The sequence below is a fragment of the Scylla paramamosain genome, chromosome 14, assembly GCF_035594125.1.
Source record: "Scylla paramamosain isolate STU-SP2022 chromosome 14, ASM3559412v1, whole genome shotgun sequence".
In the NCBI taxonomy this organism is placed as follows: domain Eukaryota; kingdom Metazoa; phylum Arthropoda; class Malacostraca; order Decapoda; family Portunidae; genus Scylla; species Scylla paramamosain.
The window spans coordinates 1497907-1520030 of NC_087164.1; the positions used below are offsets into that span (position 1 = coordinate 1497907).

Here is a 22124-nt window from a genome sequence, read left to right on the forward strand (position 1 = left end):
TTCAGTTGACTTTTGTTGCTCAACTGGAACAGACAGTTTGTTGCCCAGCATAGACCCTTTTTTCTGAATCTGAGTTTTGGTCTAGGTCTGCCTTCCTTGTGGAAAAATAAAAGCCTATAGTTTCTGGCTGGCACATAGTTGGAGCAGTGGGATAGTCATTCAATAAAGTGATCTGTCAAAAATAATGAACTGGACACTTTCTGAAAAATAAATAAATAAATAAAATAAATAAATGAATAAATAAATAAAGGCTGTATTTGATGGCTTATAAAACATGCCTTTTTTCCAAAAAAAAAACAGTTTCAGAAAATGAGCCTGCATCTTATAAGACCAAGGTTCAGCTTTGGGGCAGTGGCTAGTCTATGGCAACAGTGGCCCTTAAATCAAACCCTAAACATCTTTGCACACATAAACAAAGTGATGATCATTTCTACACCACAAAAAACAAGTCTTCTTTGCAAGGTAACAATGTATAACAGTAATTCACATACCAGTAATTCACATACCAGTAATTCACATACAATAACACCAGTCTGGAAGAAATTAAGTGATGACGCTTACATTGCAAGTACCAAAACAAACTCGCAGTTGGTTACACACCAAACCTGGCGACATGAGCAACATTCACTGCTTTCCTTAGGTAAAACTCACCTTTATACAATTGAAATTGTGCCCATCTTTTAACATTCTTACCTTGCATACATGTTCATGTGTTGCATACATGTTCAACAAAACTCAAAGCTAATGGGAAACTATTATTTTATAGAAAATAGTTTACTATCAAACAAAACTAAATATTTTATAAATGAAGAGAGTGTCACAAGGTAGGGAGGCTCGTGTTGATGATCTGTACAATATTGATGAAATACAGTTTATGCAATAGTGATTAAAATTTCCAGATTCCATTATCCCAACATAATGGAGTCACAGAAGCAATATGCGTACACAATTGTGTATAAGTAACAAATGATAAAATTTGCCCAGGAAAAATACTGGAATCTAAGGATCTAAATACATGTGAAAGGGCTTCAAATGTCAGGTTAAACCCTTCACTTCATATTCAGAGCTTAAATGTGCTTATTATTATTTTTTTCAATGCCTGCCCAAACTGAGGTGCATCTTATAAGCCCATGCATCTTATAAGCCATCAAATATGGTAATAAAATAAAAGATAAACAAACAAACAAGTACAGTTGTCATGAATGTAATTAGGCCAAGGGATAAAAACAGCATGCTGCTTTTACCATAACTTTACCAGCTGATTTTATCATAATTGATGAAATGGCTGAGTTTTTGGCTACATGAGGCAACTCTACAGAGTATTAGCAACTGTCACAGTGGCCTAGTCAGGTGTGCCACAGGAAGTTGTGCTGTCTCTCTCTCTCTCTCTCTCTCTCTCTCTCTCTCTCTCTCTCTCTCTCTCTCTCTCTCTCTCTCTCTCTCTCTCTCTCTCTCTCTCTCTCTCTCTCTCTCTCACCTCTCATGTACCTGCATGCTTCAATAAGTTGACCATGAGGAAAAAGACTTGCCCATGGTGGAGAACACAAGAATTGTCACACTCCATGAAAGTGTGTCTCTAGCTGAGATAAGGCAATGTCTACACATCCAAAAACACAACATCCATATGGGTAAAATGTGCTATAGGTGGAGATTGGAAATCAAATTTGAAGAGGAAATCAAGGTCAGGGAAGAAATGTAAGACATTAGGACACAGACAACCTGCTGTGAAGAATTGTGATGGCCAGGCCTTTCATCATTGCCAGGGAAATCAAAACTAAGAACAATGAATTGCTGAAAGACATATCTATCTGTATAACTCATGAATTACTCAAGGACTGCCTTGGACTCCCAGCATATCATGCAGCACAAACACCAATGCTGACTGTCCACATGAAGGAATTATAAAGACTGGACTACTAAGGATTGGGAACATATGGTATTTCCTGATGAAAGTTGTTTCCACATCATCAGGTCAGTTGGGCAGACAGTGTGGCGATCAAAAGACCCCAACAGGTATGATCCAAAGTTCATGGTGAAGACCATGAAGCATCTGGCCTACATCATGGTATGGGTATGTTTCAGAGGTTTTGGTGGTCAGGGAGGGCTGTATTTTCCCCTTAAAAGTAAAACCATGAAGAGTGACAATTACATTGGTGTTAAGGGAGAACCTGCTGCCACTTTTTTAAGATCTGAATATGAGAGTCTTCATGTAGGATGGAGCCCCTTGCCACAGGGGCAAAAAAAAATCACAGATTTCTTGAGCATCCATGAAGATGCACCTGCAGACCATCAATACACCCTGTTCCCATGCTGAAAGACACCATCAAGAAAATCTGGTCCATGGAACTGGATAAAGAATATTTTCATACTCTTGTTCAGTCTATGCCACAGAGCTTTGACTCTGTACTGAAAAACAATGGTAATATGTCTAAATACTGAATAAAGGTAATGAGATGCACAAAACATTGTTTGATTCCATCTTTCTTTGATCAAAATAACAAAAATTATTTTCCTAATTTCATCCGTGAGCACTATAGCTTGATGCATTCTTAGTGGAAATCCTCTCTCTCTCTCTCTCTCTCTCTCTCTCTCTCTCTCTCTCTCTCTCTCTCTCTCTCTCTCTCTCTCTTGCTCTCCAACAGATAAATAGCATTTCTGGATAATAAGCACATGGGAAGTTCCAAATATTGCAACATTAATTGGTGGAAAAGCTTGCCTTGGACTCAGTAACCCACACCACCCACCCACTCCCTGTCAAGCCACTGTAACAACTTACTCACCTTTTCATCCACCCGCTCACTTGCCACCAGTGTGGCCGCAGCCTAAGGAGTGGTTGGATAATGGTGCTGTTATCATAACAGAGACTGGCAAGCAAATAGTTCAAACCAACAGAAATTTGTATGGTCTATCATGACAAAGAACTCAGAGGGAAAGACATAAATTTCCTTCTGAAACCTAAAGAATCCCAAATGATTGTGAGGAAAAACCTTAGTGATAATAGTATCTTACAGAGGATTGTAGACCCACTTCCTCAGACTGCAAAAAGTCATCTGCAGAAAAGGCAATACTACTGAGTACTTTATAATAGTGATACTGAGTATTTCTGGTCGCTTATGTTAAGATTTCTTTAGGGGTTGTAGGATATGTAATGGTAAACAAAAGTGTAACTAGCAGAGGCTTAGTTTGTGTAACCTTGAGCTTTGGCCCAACAACAAATAATAATCCTAATGAATAAATAACTCAATGAATGGACTGTCAAAGATGTCACATACATGATGACAACATCTTCAACAGTACTTTTGAATTTTTTCTCTTACCTCTATTTCACGACTTCTTTGCAACTGTAAGAAGCCCTGTCTCTTAGATGGTTTTCTGAAGAGTGGATGATATGTGGAGGAGCCCATACTTGCTGAGCTGCTGTGATCCTTAGCACCGGTGGCAGTGGGTTCTAATGCAGACACCTCCATCTTGTATTGCATCAACTCCTTGTCACCAACATTTTTCTGCTCAAATAAAAAACAAAAATAAATAAATAAATTAATTAAAAAAATAAATAAATAAAAAAATAAATAAATAAAATATATATATATATATATATATATATATATATATATATATATATATATATATATATATATATATATATATATATATATATATATATATACAGTAAAATCCCTCTTATCCGGCATCAACAGGACTGCTGACATGCCGGATACTTGAATATTGCCGGATACTTGAATAGAAGTGAAATTATGTCCACAATCACCACCTTACACTCACGCATTTTACCATAACAAAGATCAGCTGATCTTAATCAGCAGCTGATCTGATCAGCTGCTTAAGTGTAAGCACAACACGCTTCCTCTTTTCTACAACTTTAGACATGATGAAGGCATCAGGCGATAAACAGTGCACACGTGGGACTGAGTCACTGAGTAAACACAGTGCAGTGGGCCGCGGGTGGCACGAAGCAGTGTGCTCTGGTGGCGAGGGGACAAAGTATGCCTCGCGCGGGAATTTTAATCGATTTTATGAGTACACATTGATTTTTTATTGATTTTAAGGCTCGGGGAAAAAATGTGCCGGATACTTGAAGCTGCCGGATACTCGAATGCCGGATGAGAGGGATTTTATTGTATATATATATATATTTTTTTTTAACACACACACACACATACATGCAAGTACATCAACAAAAATTACTATGAAATTCTAGGCTATATATATTTTCTTTTATGCAAGAAGGCCACTGGCCAAAGGCAACAAAAATTATATATAAAAAAAGGCCCACTTAATGCCAGGTCCATCGGAGAAATCCAAATAGAAAAATAAAAAAAAAAATGGAACACAAGTGTCTTGAAACCTCTCTCTTGAAAGAGTTCAAGTCGTAGGAAAGACGATATAGAGAAGCAGGAAGGGAGTCCCAGGGTTTACGAGAGAAAGGGATGAATGATTGAGAATACTGATTAACTCTTCCATTAGTGAGATGAACGAAATATGGATGAGAGAAAAAAGAGTCTTGTGAAGTGGGGCCATGGGAGGCAGAGAGGTATGCAGTTAGGAAGATCAGAAGAGTAGTTAGCATGAAAATAGCAGTTGCAAGAGATGCAACATTGTGGCGATGAGAAAGAGGCTGAAGATTGAGAGGAGTTGATGAGATGAAAAGCTTTCCACTCCACCCTGTCTAAAAGAGCAGTATGAGTGGAATCCTCCCATACAAGCATACTCCATACACAAATGGATAAGGCCCCCATACAGAGTTAGCAGCTGGGAGGGTGAGAAAAACTGGCAGAGATGACTCAGAATGCCTAACTTCATAGAAGCTGTTTTAGCCAGAGATAAGATATGAAGTTTCCAGTTTACATTATAAGTAAAGGACAAACTGAGGATGTTCAGAGTATAAGAGAGGAACAGTTGAGTGTCACTGAAGAAGAGGGGATAGTTGTCCGGAAGGTTGTGTTGAGTTGATAGATGGAGGAATGGAGTTTTTGAGGCACTGAACAATACTAAGTTTGCTCTGCCCCAATCAGAAATTTTAGAAAGAGATCAGAAGTCAGGCAGCCTGCAGCTTCCCTGCATGAGCTGTTTACTTCCTGAAGAGTTGGACGTCTAAAAAAAGACATGGAAAAGTGCAAGATGGTATCATCAGCAGATAGGACAAGAAGATTCATTTAGATCATTGATGAATAATAAGAAGAGAGTGGGTGACAGGAAAGAACCCTGAGAAACACCACTGTTAATAGATTTAGGTGCCTGTCTACCACAGCACCAATAGAACAGTCAGAATGGAAACTTAAGATGAAGTTACAGAGAGAAGAATAGAAGCTGTAAGAGGATAGTTTGGAAATCAAAGCTTTGTGCCAGATTCTATCAAAAGCAACAGCAAAAGTTTCACCAAAATCTCTAAAGGAGGATGATCAGGATTCAGTAAGGAAAGCCAGATCACCAGCAGAGCTGCTTCAATGGAACCCATACTGGTGATCAGATAGAAGGTTGTGAAGTGCTAGATGGAACAACAGGAAGACCCTTGCTGTTGAGGATACCTTTTGTAATAATTTCACTCCGGGATTTTTTTTCCATTAAAGTTGGAGAGCATTTAATGAAATAAGATGAAAAAGTGAAGAAATGGGAGGGTAACTGAGGCACCTAAAGCCAGAGTAATGTAAGTGGTATCCCAGCTGACACAAATATTTTGATATCATTGTCTTTTCCAGCACCCTTCTCTGACACAAGACACAATGTCATAATGGACTGCGCAATACCACTAGTGAAAAATCTACCCAAGTGAAATTACCTACAGAACCTTCTTGTCACACTGGAGGCAAGATCATCACAAGCTGAGCCACTGATGTACCTCCCTCACAGCAATGCAGGACAACTAGTGGTGAAGGGAAGGCCACCACAAGCCGTCCCAGAGTGATGTATCAGGGTTGTCTACAAAGTTAGGGGCTGTGTCTGTAGAGTTCATTGTAAGCACTAAGCAGCCATACACCCAGTAAGTGCACCCAGTCACGTCAGTTGATAAGTTCTTGTCTGCACACTGCAGTGCATATTTATGAAATGTTGCATGGTTTTCATTTCATGGAGGGTAGCCAGTTAGTCCCCTCAACCCTCCCCCACCCACTGCTATGATGTCACAAGCAGCTAACTCCTGACTGGCTGCTGCCTATCTCCTCTCTCTCTCTCTCTCTCTCTCTCTCTCTCTCTCTCTCTCTCTCTGAGTCATAATAATCCTATTATTGTCAGTTACAATGATCTTCTTTTGTTCCCCCCCACCTCTCTCTCTCTCTCTCTCTTTCTCGACTACGGCCACAATGAGAGCAAGAAAGCTGGTGTGTGGCGAGAGCTAGAGTAAGAAATTTTATACATTACTACCAATGGCCATATCATCTGCCATACCTCACCTTTGAAAGCAGATAGGGCATTTTGGTTGATACCGTTTGACTCAGTAGAACTCAGATATACTCATAAAAGTTTGGTAAAAACAATAATAAAGAAATTATGATAGGTTGAAATCGAAACACTGCTCTGAAATGTTTATAACACATTTTACTTATGGCTGCCATATTCAATAGTTATGGTATGAATGCTAAAATAAGTCTCCCAAACACATTCACATAAATGGATCTTTCAAAAACTACCACAACACTCTGTAACATTATCTCATTTCTTGTGCACACTGACGGTGGCTTTCGTTCACTGCAGTGAACATGAGGTATGATGCCTTGCCATGCTACTTGGTCCTTGCCTCCTTTATAGCAACACTATGCCTCTATTATATCTCTCAAATAATCATTTTACAATGTATCATTATGTTTTGCTATAATATGATGTCAGAATTTCTTCTCCCATCACATGCTATTGACTTGACACCCTCATCTTCTAGTTTCATGGGTAGCATGTATACAGAGCTTTAGTGATGAACTTGTCAATCATGACCTTGAACTCATGTCTAGTAAAACAGCTGATGTGGGTGGGGGTTGACTGGGTAGGTTGTGGAGTGGGGGATGGAAGTCTGTTGCCATAGCAGCTCCCACCTGAAAGTGCTTCCAATGTGGCCACTCACTCACCTGACCTCTCAGATCATAGTAACAGACAATAGTGGGATTACCATGTTTCAGTGAGAGAGAGAGAGAGAGAGAGAGAGAGAGAGAGAGAGAGAGAGAGAGAGAGAGAGAGAGAGAGAGAGAGAGAGAGAGAGAGAGAGAGAGAGAGAGAGAGAGAGAGAGAGAGAGAGAGAAACAAAATATTATGCCTTCCATCTCTGCAGTGCTCCATATAACCACCTTACATGTCAGTTGAAATTAGCGTGATTTTTGGTAGTGTTTTTAATTTCATGTATTGTGTCAACACAAGATTGAACTGAGCTACTGTACTTACTTAACACTCACCTTATAAGAACATAAGAAATAAGGGAAGCTGCAAGAAGCGACCAGGCTTACACGTGGCAGTCCCTGTATGAACACACCTACCTATTTCCATCTGCTATCCCCATCCATAAACTTGTCTAATCTTCTCTTAAAGCTCTCTAGTGTCCTAGCACTAACTACATGATTACTGAGTCCGTTCCACTCATCTACCACTCTATTTGAGAACCAATTTTTTCCTATCTCCTTCCTAAACCTAAATTTTTCAAGCTTGAACCCGTTATTTCTTGTTCTACCCTGGTTGCTGATCCTAAGAATTTTGCTTACATCTCCCTTGTTATAACCCTTATACCACTTAAAGACTTCTATCAGGTCCCCTCTTAACCTACGTCTCTCTAAAGAATGTAAATTTAACAGCTTCAACCTCGCCTCGTAAGGAATACTCCTCATCCCCTGTATCCTTTTAGTCATTCTCCTCTGTACTGATTCTAATAGACCTATATCTTTCCTGTAATGTGGGGACCAGAACTGCACCGCATAGTCTAGATGAGGTCTGACCAGCGCCAAGTATAACTTTAATATTACTTCCGGCCTTCTATTTTTAACACTCCTAAAAATGAATCCTAGTACCCTATTTGCCTTGTTTCTGGCTTCTATGCATTGTTTCCCTAGACGGAGTTCAGAGCTAACTATAACTCCTAAATCTTTCTCGTACCCTGTACCTACCAGAGTTTGGTTGTCTAATGTGTACCTATTGTGTGGGTTTCCTCTACCTACGCTAAGCACTTTGCATTTATTGATATTAAATTGCATTTGCCATCTATCCGTCCAGTCATTCATTCTATCTAAGTCTGCCTGCAAGGCGATGGCATCCGATTCTGACCTAATTAATCTACCTATCTTTGTGTCATCCACAAATTTACTAACATCACTACTAATTCCACTATCCAAGTCATTGATATACATTAGAAATAACAATGGCCCTAATACTGATCCCTGTGGCACCCCACTAATTACATGACCCCACTCGGATTTCGAGCCGTTTATTACCACTCTCTGTCGCCTGTCACTAAGCCATGACCCTATCTAAGCCATGACCCTTATGTCTTTATAGTTTTATCATGAGATGATGCAGGAGAGAAAGAACACACACACATACAGACATTGATCACACTGCCGGACTGTGATTGATCAGACAGGATCGGCCAATGAGCGCCACGCACCCTGTTATCCCTCACTTACAAGTTATATGCTCTTATATTTTTATGTGAAATACTGCAGGAAAGAGAATAATAACTACACTAACAATATATACCAAAACACACACACACACACACACACACACACATACACACAGACACACACACACACACACACACACACACACACAAACACAAATATACAAGGGGAAATTTACTGTACAGCTGGCAAGGAAGTAGCCATCAGCAGTGATCTCACTGATCCCTGATTTTCACCTGTTGTCATATTGTTTCACGAGCAATCAAATGAAAAGTACAGTGGAACCTTAGTTACTGAATGCCTCCCTTTCTGAACAACTTGGTTTTCAAACAAAAGTTTTAACTCATAATTGCTTTAGTTGCCATCCCATAATTCAGTTTTCAAACTAAGTTACTTGATTTCAAATACTAAGAGACGTAACAAAAGCTGCTGTTTATTACTAATTTATAGTTTCTATAAATATTTCCTTCATTTTTATATATTTGAAGGACACACAGTGGGTAAGACAGTAATTCAATCTTTGAAATAAGTTAAATATGATCCTGTTGAAGAACCTCGATGTAAACAAACTAGGTTCAGCACTCAGGAGTGATCCCAAGCCTTCTGTGGTTCTCTCTGTGACCCACAATGCCATCACTACTGCACAACTGCATTTTCCCAGTAGCTTTTGTCAACAGCAAGATGTCTAAGTGTTATGATCACCTTCATTTTGGTGGTGAGTGGATTACTCCTCTCTGTGTCACTCTGTAAGGCTTCCCTCACTTGATTGGTGATAAAGAGAATACCTACATAGTCTAAACAATATCTTCTAATGAGTTCCATATCCCTAAGTTCATTCAATACATCCTTTCTGGATAAATAATTTCTGAGCTGGAGGTGTTGTGGAGCAGACATCTTAGCAGTGGAAGTGTCAGTCATTACCTGCTAAGACATGATGGATAGGTGTCTGGGAATGGATTAATCTATTTTACATTGATTCCTATGGGGAAAACAGTTTTGGTTTCCAAACATTTCGGGTTCTGAACGGTATTCAGGAATGAATTAAGTTCCACTATATAAAATATCATAGATTACAATGATTTTTTTGGGAGACTGATTGACATAGTAAGAACAATTTCCTAAACTCTCTCTTGTTTAGAATTTTATTTTACTTGGGAAAAATCAGCTAGGGCGGCCCATTTTTCGACCAGTGCCACACAGTAGGTTTAACCCACCTACTGAGAAGGGAGCAAAACAAGCACCAACTTAATTCCCCAAGCTGGAAAGAACCAATGAACTACATTCTAGGATACAGACAACATAGACAATGCACACACAAGGTGAGGGTAATACCCCCACTGGACAAACTGCTCACCGTAACAAAACCACCCACCGTCAAGCAGAAATATTACACTCTATGGCCAGAGAGAAGCCTATCTAAAATCTGCCAGAAGACACTCTCACCTCTGAACACTGGGGAAATCAAGGAGGAAACTAAACAGCTATAAATAGGCTCAAAATTATACAATCCTCTGGTTTGTCCCACTCACAACTGTGGAATCCTATACCAGTAGTATTTAACAAACATGACACACAGCACTTATGACACTCAGACATGCACCAGACCCACAAGATATTGCACTTTGGCAGAAAGGGGGAGAGAACCGAGCCTCCTCCTATTAGAATGCTCTGTACAATGACACAAATACACCAGACAGTCAAACAAAGCAAGACTGTGCAGCCACTCAGTTCACAGGAGTAGCCAGAAATTGAACCACAAATATTCTCTTGCCCAATATCTGGCTTCTCTCAGATTCTGGTCTCCTGTGGGGCCTTGTATAGTATACAATAATAATAATATATTATACCGTAATTCCACCCTTAGATATACAGTAATATGCCCTCCCTAGACATGCCTTCCCACGCCTCGCTAAGCACCACGTCTATGCTCTATGATATCCTGCTGGCTACTCATCTCTCTCTCTTCCCCTCAAATCTTCCTCCTCTATTCAGTTCTCTCTTTCTTCTTCTCAGTATCTCTGTTTGCTATTTTGTTGTGTAATGCTATAAAATAAAAAAAATGTACTAACTAACCTAAAAGACTTCAACACCGATGGTTCACTAAATGCATACTCACTTCAATCAAACAAAAGTAATTTATTCAAAAGTATAAACAAGGAAAAATCTCATATAACATATACAAACAATACAGATATAAACTTAGGTAATCAAATCATTCATGCTGCCAAATCCAATTATTATCTATAATTTTATGAATAATACTAAGAATATTTGGAAAACAAGAAATGAGATCAAAGGTAATACCATAAAAATGATAACATTAAAAGGCTTCATTACAATAATTATACATTAAATAATCCAGTTGACATTTCTGAAGCTTTCAGCAACTGTTTCTCTGGTACTGCCCCACAGCTTGGTACCAACCTTCCCAAATCCAACATAAATCCAAAACTTCACTAAAGAACGTGGACACCTGTTAGTTAAAAGGTTATTTTTTTCTGATACACATAATTTTTGGTGTGCATGTACTTAGTTTATAAAACATCAAATCCTCAATTTTCACTGAGATATGCTCATTAGTTTAAGAAAAAAAAATATATTACACACTGGAAATGTAAAAAAATGGTATCAGTATCACTTCAAATTATCACTTTTTTTTTTTTTATGTAGGAAGGACACTGGCCAAGGGCAACAAAAATCTAATAAAAAAAAATGCCCACTGAAATGCCAGTCCCATAAAAGGGTCAAAGCAGTGGTCAAAAATTGATGGATAAGTGTCTTGAAACCTCCCTCTTGAAGGAATTCAAGTCATAGGAAGGTGGAAATACAGAAGCAGGCAGGGAGTTCCAGAGTTTACCAGAGAAAGGGATGAATGATTGAGAATACTGGTTAACTCTTGCATTAGAGAGGTGGACAGAATAGGTGTGAGAGAAAGAAGAAAGTCTTGTGCAGCGAGGCCGCGGAAGGAGGGGAGGCATGCAGTTAGCAAGATCAGAAGAGCAGTTAGCATGAAAATAGTGGTAGAAGACAGCTAGATATGCAACACTGCGGCAGTGAGAGAGGCTGAAGACAGTCAGTTAGAGGAGAGGAGTTGATGAGACAAAAAGCTTTTGATTCCACCCTGTCTAGAAGAGCAGTATGAGTGGAACCCCCACAGACATGTGAAGCATACTCCATACATGGACGGATAAGGCCCTTGTACAGAGTTAGCAGCTGGGGGGGTGAGAAAAACTGGCGGAGACATCTCAGAACACCTAACTTCATAGAAGCTGTTTTAGCTAGAGATGAGATGTGAAGTTTCCAGTTCAGATTATAAGTAAAGGACAGACCGAGGATGTTCAGTGTAGAAGAGGGGGGACAGTTGAGTGTCATTGAAGAAGAGGGGATAGTTGTCTGGAAGGTTGTGTCGAGTTGATAGATGGAGGAATTGAGTTTATGAGGCATTGAACAATACCAAGTTTGCTCTGCCCCAATCAGAAATTTTAGAAAGATCAGAAGTCAGGCGTTCTGTGGCTTCCCTGCGTGATATATTTACCTCCTGAAGGGTTGGACGTCTATGAAAAGACGTGGAAAAGTGCAGGGTGGTATCATCAGCGTAGGAGTTTTTTCAACCATTTATTTTGAAAATCATTCTCCATAATACACACACATATATCTTCATTTCATCAAAGATGGATTTTCAATAAGACATTTCATATTGAAATAAAACAAACAAATTTTGATGACAATTTCTTTTTTTTTACAAAAAAAAAAAAAACTAATACAATATGAACAACTTTTTGGGGAAATTTGTCTTTGGTGAAAAAAAAAACCTCTTTCCTCTTTCCAAATATACCTTTACATCTGCATTATCTTGTAAGTCAATAGAGAAAGTGTGTTTAAAATGTGGAAAATATAAGTTTTGAGATACTAGCCATTTTCTTCTGAGAAGTGTGTATCATAGCACAAATTGGCTTTCAATAAATTTTTTACAAATAATAGTATAAAAATGACAATCAAAAGTAAACCAGTGTTTATTATCATGTTCAGGTCTAATTGGCACCTGGTCCCTTCCTGCTTGACAAGATATTACTCACAAGCAGGTGAAAGTATCAGAGGGCATAACACAAGTGATGCTGATACTGCTGTCAAAGCTGTTGTTTTTACCTCAGTTTTCTTCTCCCCAAAACATTTGTAGCATTTCTTGAATATGAGGCTTTCCACCTGTGAGAGAGATGATGTATTTCTCATCTTTGCAGGGGAGTGGAGACTTTTCCTGGAACAGATAAATTCATAGATCCAGCTTTGTTGCTTGGTAGGATTCAGCAACGAGGTGTGGTGATGGAGGTTGTTAACAAGGAATGTATTCAGCAACGAGGTGTGGTGATGGAGGTTGTTCCCAAGGAATGTATAAGATATGTAATGTAGAATCCTTGGTAGTTCCTGAGAGGCAGAGGGAAGAGGCTGAGGGGGTGGAGAGGTGAGGTGTGAGGTTGGGTAAGGTGGTGATAAGAGTGTGTGGGCTGATGACAAGAGTGTGTGGTCTTCCTTTCTTTTCTCTCATCTTTACTGCCTCTAGTCATGCAAGATTTGCATTTGAATGATGATCCATTGCTTCTAAATTTGTGAATGGGCAAAAAAAAAAAAAAAAAAGTCAATAAAAATGGGGTGAGGTGCTTGACAGCTGAGCACCTTTGATGTCTCGGCAGACACTGAAATGGTTGGCCTGTCATGGTGTGGTGACTCAGAGCTGACCCTCCCACTCCTCTACAGCAATGCTGCCATATGGACATCCACAAATATGGTAAAAACACCAAATAAAAGTTTAAAAAAATTCAAAATCATGAATTTCTAAGACATGTGGCCTAGTGTGTGGTGAAGCATTTAAATACCTTTAAATAGCTCTAAACAAAGGTGATTTAAATATAGAAGGAATTATGTTATTAGTTTCCTGTTTTCACACAAAACTGCAGACACTTTAAGGGTGACTATGCTGCTAAAAACTCCATTTTGAGGTCTGGGTTTATTTTATTTTATTTTACTTTACTTTATTTCATTTATTTATTTATTTATTTTTTTTTTTGTCCACTCCTCTTAAAGGCAATTACCCAAACTCTATGATGCTTCCTATTCTCTCTGCCTATGACATAAAAGTAGTCATTTAGTCATTAAGACACTAAATAACAAGAACCATAGTGTATATGAAATATCAGCTTCTGTAATTTAAAGACATTCTGATCAGTTTCCTCTTTTTTTAACTATACTTTTTAATCAGTCTGTTGCAACTGGAATTTTTCCTGCTAAAATTATCCCTATTCACAAACCTAGTCCTAATAATGATCCTAAAAACTAGACCAATATCTCAACTTAAAGTATTTTCTATGATGTTTGAAACTTTAAAGAAATCACAATGAATAAGTTCCTTGGAAAATAAGAATGTTCTCAATCCTGTTCAGTTTGATTTTGAATACAAATATAACACTTTTCAACCTTTGAATACTTTCTTTACTGATTTTTTTTCAGCTGAAAATAATAAATTTTTCATTCTATCCATCTTTATAGACTCTGCCAAAGTTTATGAAACAGTTAACACAAGATTCTTCTTAATAAAATGCACCACTATGATATCCAAGGTTTAATACTCTCAGTTTATTCAATACTCTCATAGTTTAAAGATCATCTACCTAACAGAAATCAACAAGTCATTTTTAATGGTAAAAAGTCATCCATAACTTCAGTCACACTTGGTGTCCCTCAAGGCCATGTTATAGACCCTGTTGGGATTAATGTATATTCCATCAAAATAATGGTAAAACAGTGGTGGGTGTTTATTCAAGTAGGATCCGAGCCAAATGGTTTTATACAGCAGTGAGCCACTAAGATGAATGTGTGATGGGTGGAGATTGCAGCACCAGCTGAAAAATTAGCCAGACACATGAACATTGATTTTCAAGTAAGTGATGGATGGTTATGGCACTTTTGACGTCATCTCTGACCAACAAGGTGCAGTACTGGAAGGCTGGCAGTGCTGACAAGGCAGAGGTAGAGCCATTTTAATTAATGCTAAGGGATTTAATCCAGAAAGAAAAGCTGCACACATCAGATACAGATGAGACAGGTTTGTTTTGGCAGTCTCTACCAAGAAATTCACAAATGTTTGCTCACGAGGCTAGCACACCTGGTCACAAGATCAGTAATGATGTACCTCTCCCCTCTGCTGCACTAATGCTGACAGCACACACCAACTCAAGCTGGCTGATGTAGGCAAATCTTCCCAGCCCCGTGCATTGAAGGATCTGATGACGGACTTACCCATTCACTACTACTACTCCAAAGAGCCTGGTTTATTTTTGCCATCTTCTCTGATGGGTTTTCAATAACTTTTTACCAGAAGACAACACCAGGAGCAGATGTTAAAGAAGACTCTGGGGGAAGTAAGGGTCCTGCTACTTCTAGACAATGCACTAGCACACCCAGCAGCCAATAATCTTGTGACTCACGATGGGCAGATTTGAGTGATGTGCCTCCCACCCAATACCACATCCCACACCCAACCCATGGATCAAGGAGTGATTATCTCCCTCAGAGATAAAAGATATTTTGAAACCCATCTTTTCCACAGATCATTTTAATGATTCATTCATATAATTGATCCTTTCCTTTAAATTTTGCTTGAAATCATAAGATGGATCAGATATTCTTTCTAGTGAATGCTAACCAGGAAAGGATCTTCTGCCCTTTAATAACTGTAAAGGGATTATGGCATTGAGTTCATTGATACTGCTGCTTACATAAGGTTCAATCATTTATAGTGGATTCTAAGGAGGAGGAGGCACCTGCCAAAATGATAATTACTCCCAGTGAGGTCTAAAGTACTGGATCAGGGGATGCTGTGAACTTCTCATTAAACCCAGCTATGACCTCACTGAACGTTTCCCTTTGTGTTTCACAACACAAGGGGGCAGTCACAGCCTGCCCTCTAAAGACAACTCTCTTCCTCCACACAAAACTACAAGCACCTAATAACACACACACACACACCCTTCATTCAAAATTTCAAAATTCATGGTGACTTGTATACCAGCCTCGAAGTCCCCATTTGGGGAGGGGACCACAAATGTCCCCAGGTCGGACTGCCCTTCTGATGACGACACTAAGTGTCTTGACACCCCCCTCAACTTTTTCATCATTAATTTCTGCAACATTCATGGTCTAAGGTCTAATTTTCAATCTCTAGAACACCACCTCTCCTCTTCTAAACCTCATCTTCTTTTCCTCACTAAAACTCAGGTGTCTGAGGCAACTGACAGTAGCCCCTTTTCTGTTCCATCCTACTTCATCCTCATTTTCAATCCAAAGCTGGATGTTGCGTTTATGTGCGCAATGATTTAACCTGCTCTCATGCCCACGCTTTTCAATCTTCTGAGTTTTCCACCATCTGGCTACAACTACAGAGTCACTCTCAAACTAAATTTATCTATGCTGTATATCTCTCACCTAACTCCTCAGACTATAAGAAATTCTTTGACTACTTAACTTCCAAAGTGGAGCACATTCTGATTCTCTTCCCTTTTGCAGAGATCTCCATTCTTGGAGACTTCAATGTTCACCACCAGCTTTGGCTTTCCTCTCCCTTCACTGACCATCCTGGTGAACTAGCCTACAACTTTGCTATCCTCCATGACCTAGAGCAATTGGTGCAGCACCCTACTCATATTCCTGACCATCTTGGAGATATGCCCAACATTCTTGACCTTTTCCTGACCTCTAATCCTTCTGCTTATGCTGTCACCCTTTCTTCTCAGTTGGGCTCCTCTGACCACAATCTCATATCTGTATCTAGTCCTATCACTCCAATCCCTCCTCAGGATCCCCCTAAGTGAAGGTGCCTCTGGTGTTTTGCCTCTGCTAGTTGGGGGAACCTGAGGAGGTATTTTGCTGATTTTCCTTGGAATGACTACTGCTTCCGTCTTTGTGTGCTGAGCGCATAACAGAGGTGATAGTGTCTGGTATGGAGGCGTACATTCCTCACTCTTTTTCTCGACCTAAACCTGCCAAACCTTGGTTTAACTTCATCTTTTCTCGTGCTATACATGATAGAGAGGTGGCCCACAAAAGGTACTTAAGCCTTCCATCACCAGCATCGCATGCACTTTATATTTCTGTCTGGAACCATGCAAAATCTGTTCTCCAACTAACCAAAACTCCTTCATTAACAAAAAGTGTCAAAATCTATCAAGATCTAACTCCTCTCATGACTTCTGGCATCTAGCCAAAAATATCTCCAATAACTTTGCTTCTTCTTCTTTCCCTCCTCTATTTCAACCAGATGGCACCACTGCTATCACATCTATTTCTGAAGCTGAACTCTTCACTCAAACCTTTACTAAAAACTCTACCTTGGATGATTCTGGGCTTGTTCCTCCCTGTCCTCCACCCTCTGACTACTTCATGCTACCTATTAAAATTCTTCGTAATGATGTTTTCCATGCCCTCGCTGGCCTAAACCCTTGGAAGGCTTATGGACCTGATGGGGTCCCTCCTATTGTTCTCCGAAACTGTGCCTCCATGCTTGCACCTTGCCTAGTCAAACTCTTTCAGCTCTGTCTGTCAACATCTACCTTTCCTTCTTGCAGGAAGTTTGCCTACATTCAGCCTGTTCCTGAAAAGGGTGACCATTCTAATCCCTCAAACTACCGTCCTATTGCTTTAATTTCCTGCCTATCTAAAGTTTTGAATTCATCCACAACAGAAAGATTCTTAAACATCTATCACTTCACAACCTTCTATCTGATCGCCAGTATGGGTTCCATCAAGGCTGCTCTACTGGTGATCTTTTGGCTTTCCTTACTGAGTCTTGGTCATCCTCTTTTAGAGATTTTGGTGAAACTTTTGCTGTTTTTTTTTTTTTATGTAGAAAGGATAGTGGCCAAGGGCAACAAAAATCTAATAAAAAAATGCCCACTGAAATGCCAGTCCCATAAAAGGGTCAAAGCACTGGTCAAAAATTGGTGGATAAGTGTCTTGAAACCTCCCTCTTGAAGGAATTCAAGTCATAGGAAGGTGGAAATACAGAAGAAGGCAGGGAGTTCCAGAGTTTACCAGAGAAAGGGATGAATGATTGAGAATACTGGTTAACTCTTGCGTTAGAGAGGTGGACAGAATAGGGGTGAGAGAAAGAAGAAAGTCTTGTGCAGTGAGGCCGCGGAAGGAGGGGAGGCATGCAGTTAGCAAGATCAGAAGAGCAGTTGGCATGAAAATAGCGGTAGAAGACAGCTAGATATGCAACATTGCGGCGGTGAGAGAGGGGCTGAAGACAGTCAGTTAGAGGAGAGGAGTTGATGAGACGAAAAGCTTTTGATTCCACCCTGTCTAGGAGAGCAGTATGAGTGGAACCCCCCCAGACATGTGAAGCATACTCCATACATGGACGGATAAGGCCCTTGTACAGAGTTAGCAGCTGGGGGGATGAGAAAAACTGGCGGAGAAGTCTCAGAACACCTAACTTCATAGAAGCTGTTTTAGCTAGAGATGAGATGTGAAGTTTCCGGTTCAGATTATAAGTAAAGGACAGACCGAGGATGTTCAGTGTAGAAGAGGGGGACAGTTGAGTGTCATTGAAGAAGAGGGGATAGTTGTCTGGAAGGTTGTGTCGAGTTGATAGATGGAGGAATTGAGTTTTTGAGGCATTGAACAATACCAAGTTTGCTCTGCCCCAATCAGAAATTTTAGAAAGATCAGAAGTCAGGCGTTCTGTGGCTTCCCTGCGTGATATGTTTACCTCCTGAAGGGTTGGACGTCTATGAAAAGACGTGGAAAAGTGTAGGGTGGTATCATCAGCATGGGAGTGGATAGGACAAGAAGTTTGGTTTAGAAGATCATTAATGAATAATAAGAAGAGAGTGGGTGACAGGACAGAACCCTGAGGAACACCACTGTTAATAGATTTAGAAGAACAGTGACCGTCTACCACAGCAGCAATAGAATGTTCAGAAAGGAAACTTGAGATGAAGTTACAGAGAGAAGGATAGAAACCGTAGGAGGGTAGTTTGGAAATCAAAGCTTTGTGCCAGATTCTATCAAAGGCTTTTGATATGTCCAAGGCAACAGCAAACGTTTCACCAAAGTCTCTAAAAGAGGATGACCAAGACTCAGTAAGGAAAGCCAAAAGATCACCAGTAGAGTGGCCTTGACGGAACTCATACTGGCGATCAGATAGAAGGTTGTGAAGTGATAGATGTTTAAGAATCTTCCTGTTGAGGATAGATTCAAAAACTTTAGATAAGCAGGAAATTAAAGCAATAGTAGTTTGAGGGATTAGAGTGGTCACCCTTTTTAGGAACAGGTTGAATGTAGGCAAACTTCCAGCAAGAAGGAAAGGTAGATGTTGACAGACAGAGCTGAAAGAGTTTGACTAGGCAAGGTGCAAGCACGGAGGCAAAGTTTCGGAGAACAATAGGAGGGACCCCATCAGGTCCATAAGCCTTCCGAGGGTTTAGGCCAGCGAGGGCATGGAAAACATCATTGCGAAGAATTTTAATACGTGGCATGAAGTAGTCAGAGGGTGGAGGAGAGGGAGGAACAAGCCCAGAATCATCCAAGGTAGAGTTTTTAGCAAAGGTTTGAGCAAAGAGTTCAGCTTTAGAAATAGATGTGATAGCAGTGGTGCCATCTGGTTGAAGTAGAGGTGGGAAAGAAGAAGAAGCAAAGTTATTGGAGATATTTTTGGCTAGATGCCAGAAATCACGAGGGGAGTTAGATCTTGAAAGTTTTTGACATTTTCTGTTAATGAAGGAGTTTTTGGCTAGTTGGAGAACAGACTTGGCTTGGTTCCGGGCAGAAATATAAAGTGCATGAGATTCTGGTGATGGAAGGCTTAAGTACCTTTTGTGGGCCACCTCTCTATCATGTATAGCACGAGAACAAGCTGTGTTAAACCAAGGTTTAGAAGGTTTAGGACGAGAAAAAGAGTGAGGAATGTACGCCTCCATGCCAGACACTATCACCTCTGTTATGCGCTCAGCACACAAAGACGGGTCTCTGACACGGAAGCAGTAGTCATTCCAAGGAAAATCAGCAAAATACCTCCTCAGGTCCCCCCAACTAGCAGAGGCAAAACGCCAGAGGCACCTTCGCTTAGGGGGATCCTGAGGAGGGATTGGAGTGATAGGACAAGATAAAGATATGAGATTGTGATCGGAGGAGCCCAACGGAGAAGAAAGGGTGACAGCATAAGCAGAAGGATTAGAGGTCAGGAAAAGGTCAAGAATGTTGGGCGTATCTCCAAGACGGTCAGGAATACGAGTAGGGTGTTGCACCAATTGCTCTAGGTCATGGAGGATAGCAAAGTTGTAGGCTAGTTCACCAGGATGGTCAGTGAAGGGAGAGGAAAGCCAAAGCTGGTGGTGAACATTGAAGTCTCCAAGAATGGAGATCTCTGCAAAAGGGAAGAGGGTCAGAATGTGCTCCACTTTGGAAGTTAAGTAGTCAAAGAATTTGTTATAGTCAGAGGAGTTAGGAGAGAGGTATACAGCACAGATGAATTTAGTATGAGAATGACTCTGTAGTCGTAGCCAGATGGTGGAAAACTCAGAAGATTCAAGAGCGTGGGCACGAGAGCAGGTTAAGTCATTGCGCACATAAACGCAGCATCCAGCTTTGGATCGAAAATGAGGATAGAGAAAGTAGGAGGGAACAGAAAAGGGGCTACTGTCAGTTGCCTCAGACACCTGAGTTTCAGTGAGGAAAAGAAGATGAGGTTTAGAAGAGGAGAGGTGGTGTTCTACAGATTGAAAATTAGATCTTAGACCGCAAATGTTGTAGAAGTTAATGAAGAAAAAGTTGAGGGGTGTGTCAAGACACTTAGTGTCGTTGACGGAAAGGCAGTCCGACCTGGGGACATTTATGGTCCCCTCCCCAGATGGGGACTCCGAGGCTGGTGTAGGAGTCGCCATGATTTTAAAATTTTTGAGTGAAGGGTGTGTGTGTTATTAGGTGCTTGTAGTTTTGTGTGGAGGTAGAGAGTTGTCTTTAGAGGGCAGGCTGTGACTGCCCCCTTGTGTTGTGAGACACAAAGGGAAACATTCAGTGAGGTCACAGCTGGGTTTAATGATAAGTTCACAGCACCCCCTGAACAGTGCTTTAGACCTCACTGGGAGTAATTATCGTTTCGGCAGGTGCCTACTGCCTTAGACATATCAAAAGCTTTTGATAAGAGTCTGGCACAAAGCTTTGATTTCCAAACTATCCTCCTATGGCTTCTATCCTTCTCTCTGTAACTTCACCTCATGTTTCCTTACTGACCATTCTGTTGCTGCTGTGGTAGACGGTCACTGTTCTCCTAAATCTATTAACAATGGTGTTTCTCAGGGTTCTGTCATGTCATCCACTCTCTTCCTATTATTCATCAATGATCTTCTAAGCCAAACTTCTTGTCCTATCCACCCCTACGCCAATGATACCACCCTGCACTTTTCCACGTCTTTTCATAGACGTTCAACCTTTCAGGAAGTAAACATTTCACGTATCGAAGCCACAGAACACCTGACTTCTGATCTTTTTAAAATTTCTGATTGGGCCAGAGCAAACTTGGTATTGTTTAATGCCTCAAAAACTCAATTCCTCCATCTATCAACTCGACACAACCTTCCAGACAACTATCCCCTCTTCTTCAATGACACTCAACTGTCCCCCTTTTCTACACTGAACATCCTCAGTCTGTCCTTTACTTATAATCTGAACTGGAAACTTCACATCTCATCTCTAGCTAAAAACAGCTTCTATGAAGTTAGGCATTCTGAGATGTCTCCATCAGTTTTTCTCACCCCCCAGCTGCTAACTCTGTACAAGGGCCTTATCCATCCATGAACAGAGCATGCTTTACATGTCTGGGGGGGTTCCACTCATACCACTCTTCTAAACATGGTGGAATCAAAAGCTTTTTGTCTCATCAACTCCTCTCCTCTAACTGACTGTCTTCAGCCTCTCTCTCATCGCCACATTGTTGCATCTCTAGCTGTCTTCTACCGCTATTTTCATGCTAACTGCTATTCTGATCTTGCTAACTGCATGCCTCCCCTCCTCCTGCGGCCTTGCTGCACAAGACTTTCTTCTTTCTCTCACCCCTATTCTGTCCACCTCTCTAATGCAAGAGTTAACCAGAATTCTCAATCATTTATTCCTTTTTCTGGTAAACTCTGGAACTCCCTGCTTGCTTCTGTATTTCCACCTTCCTATGACTTGAATTCCTTCAAGAGGGAGGTTTCAAGACACTTATCGTTCAATTTTTGACTACCGCTTTGGACCCTTTTATGGGATTGGCATCTCAGTGGGCTTTTTTTATTTATTGGATTTTTGTTGCCCTTGGCCAGTGCCCCTCCTACATAAAAAAAATAGAAATAAAAAAATTCTAAGATGACAGTGTGCAGTTAATCAAATGTGACTAGGGCTCTGCCAAATACTTTTCTTAAACCATCTTTTACTGTTATAAAATGAAAGTGGGAAAGCAATGATTATAAGCTGGCCATATCTGGTCTT

At 40.3% G+C, this 22124-nt stretch overlaps 1 protein-coding gene across 3 annotated transcripts in view; it reads right to left on the minus strand.

Moving 5' to 3' along the window:
• Window positions 1–22124, minus strand: part of LOC135106738 (WD and tetratricopeptide repeats protein 1-like) — a 237012-nt gene that overhangs the window by 205681 nt on the left and 9207 nt on the right. For 2 of the 3 annotated variants that reach the window (XM_064015999.1, XM_064016001.1), the window contains exons 2-3: window positions 12756–12864; window positions 3318–3503 (exon numbers count right to left, since the gene is read on the minus strand). In XM_064015999.1, the coding sequence (XP_063872069.1) occupies window positions 3318–3503; window positions 12756–12864 (295 nt within the window). The remainder of the gene's footprint in view (window positions 1–3317; window positions 3504–12755; window positions 12865–22124) is intronic. The other variant, XM_064016000.1, reaches the window with a different exon arrangement.